The sequence below is a fragment of the Enoplosus armatus genome, chromosome 12, assembly GCF_043641665.1.
Source record: "Enoplosus armatus isolate fEnoArm2 chromosome 12, fEnoArm2.hap1, whole genome shotgun sequence".
NCBI lineage: Eukaryota > Metazoa > Chordata > Actinopteri > Centrarchiformes > Enoplosidae > Enoplosus > Enoplosus armatus.
The window spans coordinates 1,502,854-1,514,001 of NC_092191.1; the positions used below are offsets into that span (position 1 = coordinate 1,502,854).

General features: G+C 45.1%; 1 protein-coding gene across 1 annotated transcript; it reads left to right on the plus strand.

Moving 5' to 3' along the window:
• Positions 1–3,874: 3,874 nt before the first annotated feature.
• On the plus strand, positions 3,875–7,806 carry cyp26c1 (cytochrome P450, family 26, subfamily C, polypeptide 1). Its single transcript, XM_070915896.1, has 6 exons — positions 3,875–4,081; positions 4,857–5,081; positions 5,529–5,804; positions 6,155–6,313; positions 6,487–6,897; positions 7,462–7,806. The coding sequence occupies exons 1-6, from the start codon at positions 3,875–3,877 to the stop codon at positions 7,804–7,806; spliced, it is 1,623 nt and encodes a 540-aa protein (XP_070771997.1).
• The last annotated feature ends 3,342 nt before the right edge of the window (positions 7,807–11,148 follow it).

Here is an 11,148-nt window from a genome sequence, read left to right on the forward strand (position 1 = left end):
GATCCCAGATATCAGCTATTTGATTTAATGTAATCGTAACTGATAAACCAGAAGTTTCCGTCAGATTCGTACTTGGACGGTGGTCTCCCGGGACCCCCTGAACAACCTGATCTGCAGGAGATCTGCTGACGTCACGCTGCTCTTCCTGTCTGAAAACCTCCCGGCTGCTGCTGTTAATGATCAGACGGTGTGTGATGGGAGCTGACAGGCAGGAACGCTCTGACACAAGTATGAACTGAATTTTATCACAAAGGGAAGGAGAGGGAGGGGAGGGAGGGAGGGGGGAGAGGAGGACGGGGGGGCCGGATAGATGGAAAAGGGTTCACAGCTACGAGAGAAGAAGAAAACTAGAGCTGCGTGTTTCCCTGACGTGACTGGAGCGTCGTTTAATACTGTCAGATGGTGATATCATAGTAATATTAATGTCTCATTAATATTAAGCTCACAGCTGTTGGCTCTTGTTGTGATACAGACAACAACAGTTTATTACCAGAGATGGAAGAAGCACTCAGATCTTTTACTTCAGTAAAAGTACCAACACCACAGTGTAGAAATACTTGAAAATTTTACTCAAGTATACAAAAGTATTAGCATTGAAACAGACTTCAAGTACCAAAGGTAAAAGTACTCATTATGCAGAATGCCAGAATAATATATATTATATTACTGAATTATAATTATCGATGCATTAAATCACTTTAATGTTGCGGCTGGTCTTTTCTTTATCCATAATAATACATCATAAGTTATTTGTTGATTATATTTTGTTTTTAATCTGAATCTGCAAAATATCTAAAGGTATCAAATGAGTGTAATGAAGTAAAAAGTACAATATTTCCGTTCTGAATTGTAGTGGAGTAAAAGTATAAAGTACAAGTACCTCACATTGTACTTGGATAAATGTAGTTACTGTTGGAGTTAAAACCACTTTTATTACTGAGAGTCCTTCACCCTTGTTCTTTTTATTAAGTGCGAAATCTGATGAATTTCTAAAATATTATTCGTGCATTAATTAAATAAACAGAGCTCCACCTGGAAAATGTCAACTATGACGTCTGTTAACGTTTAGAAATAAAACAAATAAAACAGACAAAAAACCGACTTCATGTTTGTGGAAGGAGACTTTTCTGCCCGTAATAATAACAATAATAATAATAACAATAATAATAATAATAATAATAATAATAGAGTTACAGGAACACCAGTTTCACTCATCTTCTGAGAGATTTTTTACAAAACGAATTTCCCTCCATCTCATTAAAGCTGCTCTCCTCTTCAAACGCCTGCCAGCTGATACGAAGGATCATTTTTCAGAGATTAATTTTGATGTGTGATTTGTGTTTTTTTTGGGGGGGGGGGGGATTCCCCGGAGCTCATAGCTGCTGAGTGTCAGCTGGAGATTTACAGCTGTGTGAAAATAATACGAAACGTTTTAATTATGAAGTTCAAACATGAAGAAACAGAAAGAAATGAACAACGTATAAAGTGAAAACTGCTGCATTTTGTGTTACAACTTAAAGGCGTTGATAGAATCTGGAATTCTATGACAGTTTGAAGTATTTCAGAAGAGGAATCTCAGCCTGACTTGATCACATCTCCATCACGGCAGAATAACTGAGGTTCTTCATCTCGTTCCCTGAAGGTGTGAAGGTGAGTGTCCGCTCACGTGCGGCCGCTCCCGGCTCAGAAAACACGCAGCTGGACGCGCGAGCACGTGGCGCTGATTGGTCCGATTCTACAAACCTCAGCTGTCACTCACCCGAACACCATCCCACGACAGACTGAAGGTGGCAAACTCAGAGAATCTTAATTGACGCTTTTGTTTGTGAATCTGACAAACAGCCAACAACAGTGCTCACAGACTCAGGAGATCACGCACTCATCTTCATCACTCCTCAGTCGCCAGAAAGCGACCCGGATTGTTTTAGTCAGATAATATTAAAAAGAATCATTTTCTTATATATTGTTATATCGTGTTACAGCCGCTGACCCGAGGACCAAAAACACACCCAAACATTTAAAAGCCATTACGCACAGGCTGACTGTGACAGGCCTCCCGGTGCCGGAGCAGAACATCCACCTCGTGTGGACCAGGCTGACTGTGACAGGCCTCCCGGTGCCGGAGCAGAACATCCACCTCATGTGGACCAGGCTGACTGTGACAGGCCTCCCGGTGCCGGAGCAGAACATCCACATGAGGCCAGAAACTGAGAAGTACATGCGACATCTGACCGCGCTCTGTCTCGGCTGCTCTCATGATTTATTTCCACCAAGAGACACGACAACCAACACCCCCCCCCCCCCCCCCGGCTCATTTCATAAAACTACACCACTGACTACACATGAATGTGACAACAGACTGCAGCGTGTCAGTCTGTCTGATTTGAGTCAGTGGTGTGCTGAAGAGATGAACATCTCTGCTGTACTCTCAGCTGAACTCTTTCTTCTTCCTCTCGCCACCTCCGGAGCTTAGAAACGGGCTGCTGACAGTCGGGATGCTCCGGCCTGAAATACTGAACTGGCTCTCAAACCTGCGCCAAACTCTGAAGGGCTCGCAGCTGATTGGCTACCTGCGAGGATCCTCTCTCTCTCTCTCTCTCTCTCTCTCTCTCTCTCTCTCTCTCTGAAACTTTTTCTCTCTGCGCTCCGCGCGGTGAATGAACGAGCCTCTTTAACATATTCAGACCAACGTCACCCGCTGAAGGTGGATCATGCCGCGCAGCCTTTTCTATAAAACCCCCCGCAGCCCGCTCGCTGTGGAGGAACAGTCACCGGTTTGGCAGAAGACGAGGCGAGAAGGAAACGTTGCTTAAAAGCCAAGACAGGGATTTGTGTCGCCGCTGGCTGGAAGCTGGCTGGAGGTAAGTTGGTTTGAGTCTCGTTACAGACAGAAACTCTGTTGTTATATCGTGCTGGGGAAATGAATGAGTGACTAATTTGTTCAACTTTCTGCGTTCATCCCGGCCGCTTCCTCACATCTCACCTCCAGTTTACTTTGGCCTGTGAATCCGCTCCATACTGCAGCCTGCTGTATTCAGATCCCCCTTTCTTCTTCTGCTTTCTTTAAAACCTGATTTATTGCCATTGCTCTATAAACCTCGGGCCGCCCGGGGGGTGGCTGAGCCCCCTGAACTGTACCTATAAAGGCGCATAACCTAATAGACAAGCCGGCGCATGTAAACCTGTAAAACTATTTGGAATAGTTGACAGCTACTCCTCATGTTGAAGGAGCAGCGGCATGAAGGGGAGTTTCCTCCCAGGAGAGAAGCACGTTTCTCATGGAGTTCATCCAGAGTCAAATATGAGTCTGTGCAGGGGCATCCATCCGGTCTGATGACTCCTTTATGTTCTCCGGAATCCCTTGAATTTATATTTCTAAATAATCACAAACTAAAACAGAGAAACTCTTCTGTTTGTTTTCATCCAAACAATGAAGACGTGAAAACAAGAGGAAGGCGAATGATCACAAAATCATTCCAGCAGTAACCATATTAGGCCAGTTCATTTTACTGCGTGTTTCTGACTGGATCAGGAGGCTGGGGTCCAGTCTGGGTCATTACTGTCATTATTATCGTCTAACTGGTTGTAATAACAGCTTATAACGGCTCTCGGCCATTGGCTGCCTCCACAGATGAGTTCAGAGAGAGTTTAGAGTCTCTCTTTCTGTGCGTTTTCTGGTGGAGCCGATGGTAAACCCACCCAGACCGAGTTAACACACCTTTATTGTTATTTGGACAGAGTTTCCTGGTGAGAAGAAGAAAAAGAAGAAGGAGGAGAAGATTTGCGCACCGTCGCCGGACAGTTTTGAACGGGACAGAAGCGCTTTTACGCACAGACACAGGTGGATGCTGGGAAGCGGACCAGCTCGGAGGACATGTTACCCCTGGCCCAGTTTGGGGTGCTGTCGGCCCTGGCCGCCGCGCTCACCTCGGTCCTGTCCGCGCTCTTGCTGCTTGCGCTGACCCGGCAGCTGTGGAGCCTCCGCTGGAGCCTGACCCGGGACAAAGAGAGCGGCCTGCCGCTGCCGAAGGGCTCCATGGGCTGGCCGCTGGTCGGAGAGACTTTTCACTGGCTGTTCCAGGTGAGAGTTGACACGTCTGGCCCGCTGGAGCAGAGTTTTTACAAGCCTTCCAAAATATAGGTTAGCCTCCTGCGCGTTTGTGTGTGCAGTTCTTTATTTATGTTCTCCACTCGTGGATTTCTATCTCTCTTCGCCTTTTTCAGAATGTAAAGGAGGTAAACAGGAGGAGGGGGGCTGCAGGATGTTTAATAATCACATTATTGATGATGTATCTGGACGCGCGCGGGAAGCTTTGAAAAGCCCCGCAGATTCTTGTGCAGGCTGAGTTCTGTTGTTAATGCGACATGTGCGGACTTGATGCTCCGTGCGTAATTCCTTCTTGCGGAGCAAAAACAGACGTTTTCTGTTCAATTCTTTGGCCTCTCTTTCCCTCTCTGTCTGTCTCCTCGACACAGAGGAATGCGCTCTCTCTCATCCCCTCATCTCTCCTTCCAAATATCCGTCCGCTGCACACTGGCCGTCACTTCCAGCGCCTTGCTGCAGCACATGAAGTGTGTCGCTGCTGTTTTTTGGCTTTTTTCCTTCTGCCTCAGATTTGTTTTTAATTCGCCCCCAATGTCCAATTTCAACTGGGTAGTATATTTCTAAATACATTTGTAAACAAACATACTGGACCAAGAACAGTTGGTGGACCTTTGAATGGTGACGTGAAATGCACCTAAATCATAATTATAAAATAAAATAAAGTATGAATTCTGTAGCTTGACAACTTGTCATTGAGTTGTTGCCTAAAACACGACAAACTTGTGATCCAAATCTCTTCTTCCTGCGTCAGGGTTCCAACTTCCACATCTCACGCAGAGAGCGTCATGGCAACGTGTTTAAGACCCACCTCCTCGGGAAGCCCGTCATCCGGGTGACGGGCGCAGAAAACATCCGCAAGATCCTGCTGGGCGAGCACAGCTTGGTGTGCACCCAGTGGCCCCAGAGCACCCGCATCATCCTGGGGCCCAACACCCTGGTCAACTCCATCGGAGATCTGCACAAGAAGAAAAGAAAAGTAAGAAGGGGGGAATGAATTAGATGCACAGGACTGCTTGCTCTGAAGAGTGACTGCAAAGGTTTCTCTGCCGTTCTGCTCTGGAGACAGGGACGTCTTATTTCATATTTACTTATATATATATATATATATATATATATATATGTATTTCAGTCCCATTCATTATTTGCATAGACAGTGTTCGGTGACTGACAGTTGGAGAGCTTAAAGGACATGAAACCCAAAAGATGATCAGCTGTGATAGACTCCCAGGGTGCATCTCAGTCATCACAGATCACCTACTGTGTCCCCTACACCCCGTCCTGTCTTATCTCCCTCTATCCAGTCCTAAGCTACCCCACCCTGCCCTCCTCTTTAGTGAGTGTTTACTGAAAGGTGTTGACTGTCGTGTACAAGGTTATAACCTTTTTACGACTCCTCTCTCTTTGTTTCTTTAACCCTTTCAAGATCCTGGCTAAAGTGTTTAGCCGGGGGGCTCTGGAGTCCTACCTGCCCCGGCTGCAGGACGTCGTCAAGTCTGAAATCGCAAAGTGGTGCTCGGAGCCGGGCGCCATCGACGTTTACAGCGCTGCCAGGTCCCTGACGTTCCGTATCGCCGTCAGGGTCCTGCTGGGCCTGCAGCTGGAGGAGGAGCGGATAGTTTACCTGGCCCAAATATTTGAGCAGCTGATGAACAACCTCTTCTCGCTCCCCATAGACGCACCGCTCAGTGGGCTACGAAAGGTGAGCCTGCATGAAGGAACCAGTGCAAACCTGCTGAAACTGGCACTCTATTTTACCAAGCTGGAGGTGTCAGACCTGTCCAGCATTACAGGATTCATTTCTACATGAGGAACCAGTGTCACAAACAATACGAAACTGTATGTTCTTCCAAAATAATGGTCTAAAATGCTCTGAGGGAAGTGACGGTGATTGAATGTGCAGAGTTGAGATTGGAACAAACATTAAAACTCCTCCTTGATACCAAGCCTTCATAATATTCAGCTTTGTTTGTACAAATAGAAAAGAGACCCCACATCTTATGCAAAATCTAATCTATAACTTTCTCTGAACGTTCTCTGTTCTCTGCTCAGGGGATTAAAGCCAGAGAAATCTTGCACGCCAACATGGAGAAAATCATTGAGGAAAAGATGGAGCGGCAGCAGGCGGAGGAGGAATATCATGATGCCTTCGACTACATGCTGTCCAGTTCCAAGGAGCACGGCCATCATCTCAGCCTCCAGGAGCTCAAGGTACCAGATTAAAGCAGACGATATAACTCAGACTTAGTGCCAGTCTAGTGTTCCAGTATTCTTTCTGCCCTGCTGATCACGGATCAGCTGTTCAAGGGCCACTTCATTTTGAATGTGAATTCCAAGTGAATTCATTTCAACCTGTAAATGAAGATCCACCTCCCTCCTCGCAGGAAACAGCAGTAGAGTTGATTTTCGCCGCTCACTCCACCACAGCCAGCGCCTCCACATCGCTGGTTCTGCAGCTTCTTCGCCATCCAGCGGTGGTGGAGAGGGCCCGAATCGAGCTGGATGCCGAGGGACTCGGCTACGAATCCCACGGCAGTCGCAGCCCATCTGGTGTGGCCATGGAGAGAGAGGAGGATGCTGCCAACACAGAGACAACCTGCCTGCTGAACGGAGGCTGTCAGAATCACCAGAGTCACGGTGATGGTTTTCCACAGTCCCAGTCTCATATACCATATCTGAGCCTGGACAAGCTGAGCCAGCTCCGCTACGTCGACTGTGTCGTCAAAGAGGTGCTCCGCTTCCTGCCGCCAGTCTCCGGTGGTTACCGGACAGCCCTGCAGACATTTGAATTAGACGTAAGTTCAAGTCTATGGCAGAAATACACCTTTCATATGCAGGCCCTTGGTTTGGGTGGGTTTTCTTTTTCCTGGGATAAATGGCGATGGGATGAATTCTGTTTTAGGCCATTTGTCGTGTAGCACGCCTGGCTGCACTTTAACAGCCCAAAATGTTCGCAGAACGGCGTGGCCTTTGCTGAGAAACTGCCCTGTCATGGCCTCAACCCGAAATGTCCCTTCCCTGGCCTCAGTGTGCCCCCAATTTGCTGCATTTATTGCGAAAGGACATTTGAAGTTTAAAACAATTGCAGAGGAATTCCCAGAATACTATTGTAGTACACATGACACCATTTATTCCTTTCCCAGGGTATAAACTCTGGCTCAGAAGTAATTGCTGTATTGAAAATGTCATTAGGCCAGTTCGTTCAAGTGCATCAGGCCTAAACAAGGACCCCAACACTGCAGAAAAAAATCTGGATTAATGGAATTAATGAATGAATACATGAAGTTGAAAACCAAATGAGAGAAAAGGTTTTCCCAGGTCTTTATTTGTATTTATTGATTTCTGTCCTCATTTTGCAGGGCTACCAGATCCCCAAAGGCTGGAGTGTAATGTACAGCATCCGGGACACCCATGAGACCGCAGCTGTCTTCCAAAGCCCGGAGCTGTTTGACCCAGACCGGTTTGGGCCAGACCGGGAGGAGAGTCGGTCTGCTCGGTTCAGTTACGTGCCGTTCGGCGGTGGCGTGCGGAGCTGCGTAGGGAAAGAACTGGCACAGATCATCCTAAAGACTCTGGCTGTGGAGCTGATTGGGACTTGCAAATGGACTCTGGCCACAGAGAACTTTCCCAAGATGCAGACAGTGCCTATAGTGCACCCGGTAAACGGGCTGCATGTGCATTTTACGTACAACCACCCGCTTTAGATACAAATGCAGACTGACAGACTTTCAAAAAACTCACCCAAGAGGCAATTTAACCTTTTAAGCCCAAGAAAGGAGACACAACCACTTGTCGGGCTTGACGGTGCAGTTCAGACCCCTTTCGTTTCCACCAACACGAAGACGGGGTTTACATTGCTGGTTTGGAGCACTTAATCATCTCTTCAGTGGTTCTGTCCAAACCTAAGAAACCACTTTCTGTTGTAGCACAAGTTCATTTTTAACCACCTGATATGCTCACCGGCAGCGTTTTTTTTAAGGTTTCCCAGCTTTCACTATCCTTGACATGCATTTTTAAGTTATTAATGTATCGAAGGGGCTGTGCATATCAGTGAGAAAACTAAGTCTGTGAAGCCTTTTCTTTGCTTATTTTCAAACAGAAGATCTGTGCTGCCTTGCGGAAGTGCCTGCAGAATGGATTGCATGTACACTTCAATAACAACAAGTTTCGATTCAGAGCTGCCACTAAACCACAACCACAAATAGTGGTTTAGGGACAACAAAGCCCACTCACCGTCAGCAATTTAACATGTTGCCTCTCTGTAGTCTGTAAATGCATATTAACTTATTATATCAAGAAATATCAAGAGTGTGCCTCAGTGAGCGTGAGCTCTACAGTACTTTTCTTGGCTCACTTTCAGCTGGAGAGGTCGGATTTGACCTGCATACATTAAGTGCCTAGTGAACAGACTTCAGGTGCAATTTACTCAGCAGAAATCTAAAACCTACAACACATCTACCGTAGATCATAAGGTCCAAAAAAATCATTCCGTGAAGACGTCTAAGCTCCGGTTTCTTGGCTTTGACGAAGTCCAGGGACAAAACTGCCAGCAATGGTTTGGACCAACCATGTACATAAAGTGGTTTACAGTTGATTAAATCCAATAAGTTTTGGTGCTTTTATCTTTTGTACCTCTTAGTAGCTTTTACATCAGTGTGTATCAGTAAGGACTTATAAGAGCTTTGCATCTTCGCTGTGCTGAATGAGCAAGTCACGAGTATTTCACTTCACTTACATTTACGAAACTTTTAAGATTCACAGTGCCGAATCAACATGATTAATGGACATGGTTTACAGACTTTTAAACCAATTCTGTGTTCTTTTGTTCTTCAATCCTTCAGTTGTCTCTATTTGCCTTTTATAACCAGGGCTTGCCTTTCTGGAGTGCCTGTGAGCAAGGCACTGGATGCCTGCCAGCTCCATGCAGAAACAAAAAGATAAAAGTTCTTCATTCAATCTAAAAATAAGTGACAGTGACAATATTTCATGACCCATGTTGGACACAGGAGAGACTGGACCCTCGTCCAGTTAACATCTTAGACGTTTTGCAGTGATCTCCAACACTTCTACTGATGGAACTTGCACTTGATTTTGACACATAAATCCCACAACCAGGAACTACATGAACATGATTCAAACTGTTTTTTAAATATGAATGTAATATATATCCTTAACAGTGCTATTATATGTGTATCAAATGAAGTAGCATTATGAATAAGCTGTATTTAAAATGCAGATGTATCATTTCTGTCGAACTTAACTCTCGGTAACAATACTTGCTGTAATTATGAATAGATAGAGACACTAACCTGTAATATAAAGGACTGTCCATAAAACCTTGTTTCACTGCTAGAACATAGGAATCTTTCATTGTTTAGAGCAGCATGAGAGTAACATTATTATTATTATTATTATTATTATTGGTCTAATTTTAGGACTGTTTCTGTGTTGGTCTTGAAGCCTAATAGACGCGCTGTGAAATCTTATTTACGGATGGATTCGTGGAAGGAGATAGCACTTTCTCCGCTTTAAGGAGTCTGTATATATTTGTCCTGTTTATGCATTCACTGAGTGTATCAGATGTAGCTGCTGTACAGTTGATGTAAAGAGTAAATTAGAAGATGATGAACAAAAACAGTTGTCATTTTATGATATTGCCATATCTTGATTTCAACAAGGACAAGAATATGTTCAATATGTAGGAACATAAAATCCTGACATGCTGGTTGTATTAATATTGTTGGATTAATTTAGTTCTGTGTCAGGTTATTTGTTTTACAAGTTATACACAAACATCTCATTTCCACTGTAACAAATATCAACCTGGCCTGATCCAAAGCCCTATACCCATCCCAGACAGTGACAGAAAAGTCCCTGATAACCTCAAAGGGAGGAACATCTCTATGCTGAAGTCTACCAAGATCTCCGGCCTGAGTGACGTTAAACCACAACATCTGTGGCCATAAAGTCATTTGAGCCTATCATTCTTACATACCTGAAAACCCCCCTAATGGGGGAGTAGAGCCTGACACATCTGGACTCGCCTATGCATCCTCTTCATGTACTTCATCTCTGCTTGTAACACCATAAACCCAGTTAAACTTTTTCATGAACAACTGGACATGAACATTGACTCTTGCATCTGACAGTGGATCTGTAACGTCCTGTGGAACAGGAAGGTCACCGTGAATAACACCTCATCTCACCCCCAGACCCTCTGCACTAGAGCCCTTAAGGGCTGCAGGCTCTCTCCTTGGCTCGTCACACTAACATCTGTATGTATGCAGACGACACAACCATTGTAGGTCTAATGTCCAATAACACTGAAACACACCACTGTGAACAGTTAACAGTTTCCTGGTGCACAGATAAAAATCTGCAGCTCAACCCATCCAAAACTCAAAACTTACTGTCGACTTAAGGCACAAACCTCTCTCCAGAGCCCCCGTACTCATCAAGCTGGGAACCCCATATCCATGGCTGCCTCATTCAGATTTCTTGGAACCTGAGAATCTGCAATACACTCATCTGATCTCATCACACGCGACATCATCAATAAAGCCCAGCAAACACTTTCTATGTCAGCTCAAGACAATCAGAGTGAGACCACACCTCCTGCTCTGATGCGATAATTGAAAGTATCCTCACATCTACTGCCCCCTAGTCGGTCTGTATGTAACTGTTGTGCTGTGTGTATTGTAATATCTGATGTGGTTCTTGTTTTTGCAATGATGTTGCACGATGTCTCTTTTAGTATGACGGAGTCGGGAAGTTGGAAGTGCCCTGGTTTTGGTATGGCGACTGACTCTAAATACTACAAAACCCATGAGCCTCAGCGGCTGTTACTATAGAAGAAGTCAGGCGTGAATCAGAGCTGTAGAAGATTCAAAAGGCTTTGTCGTCGTAAATGGGAACCAAACAAGGTGCCATAGTTACTGAATGAATCCAAAATGGACCTAGAATCAGGCTTCTGCAGAGTGTAAATACTGTGGATACTTCCAGTACTGCTGGAAGTATCCACAGTATTTATAGCAAATCGATAACAA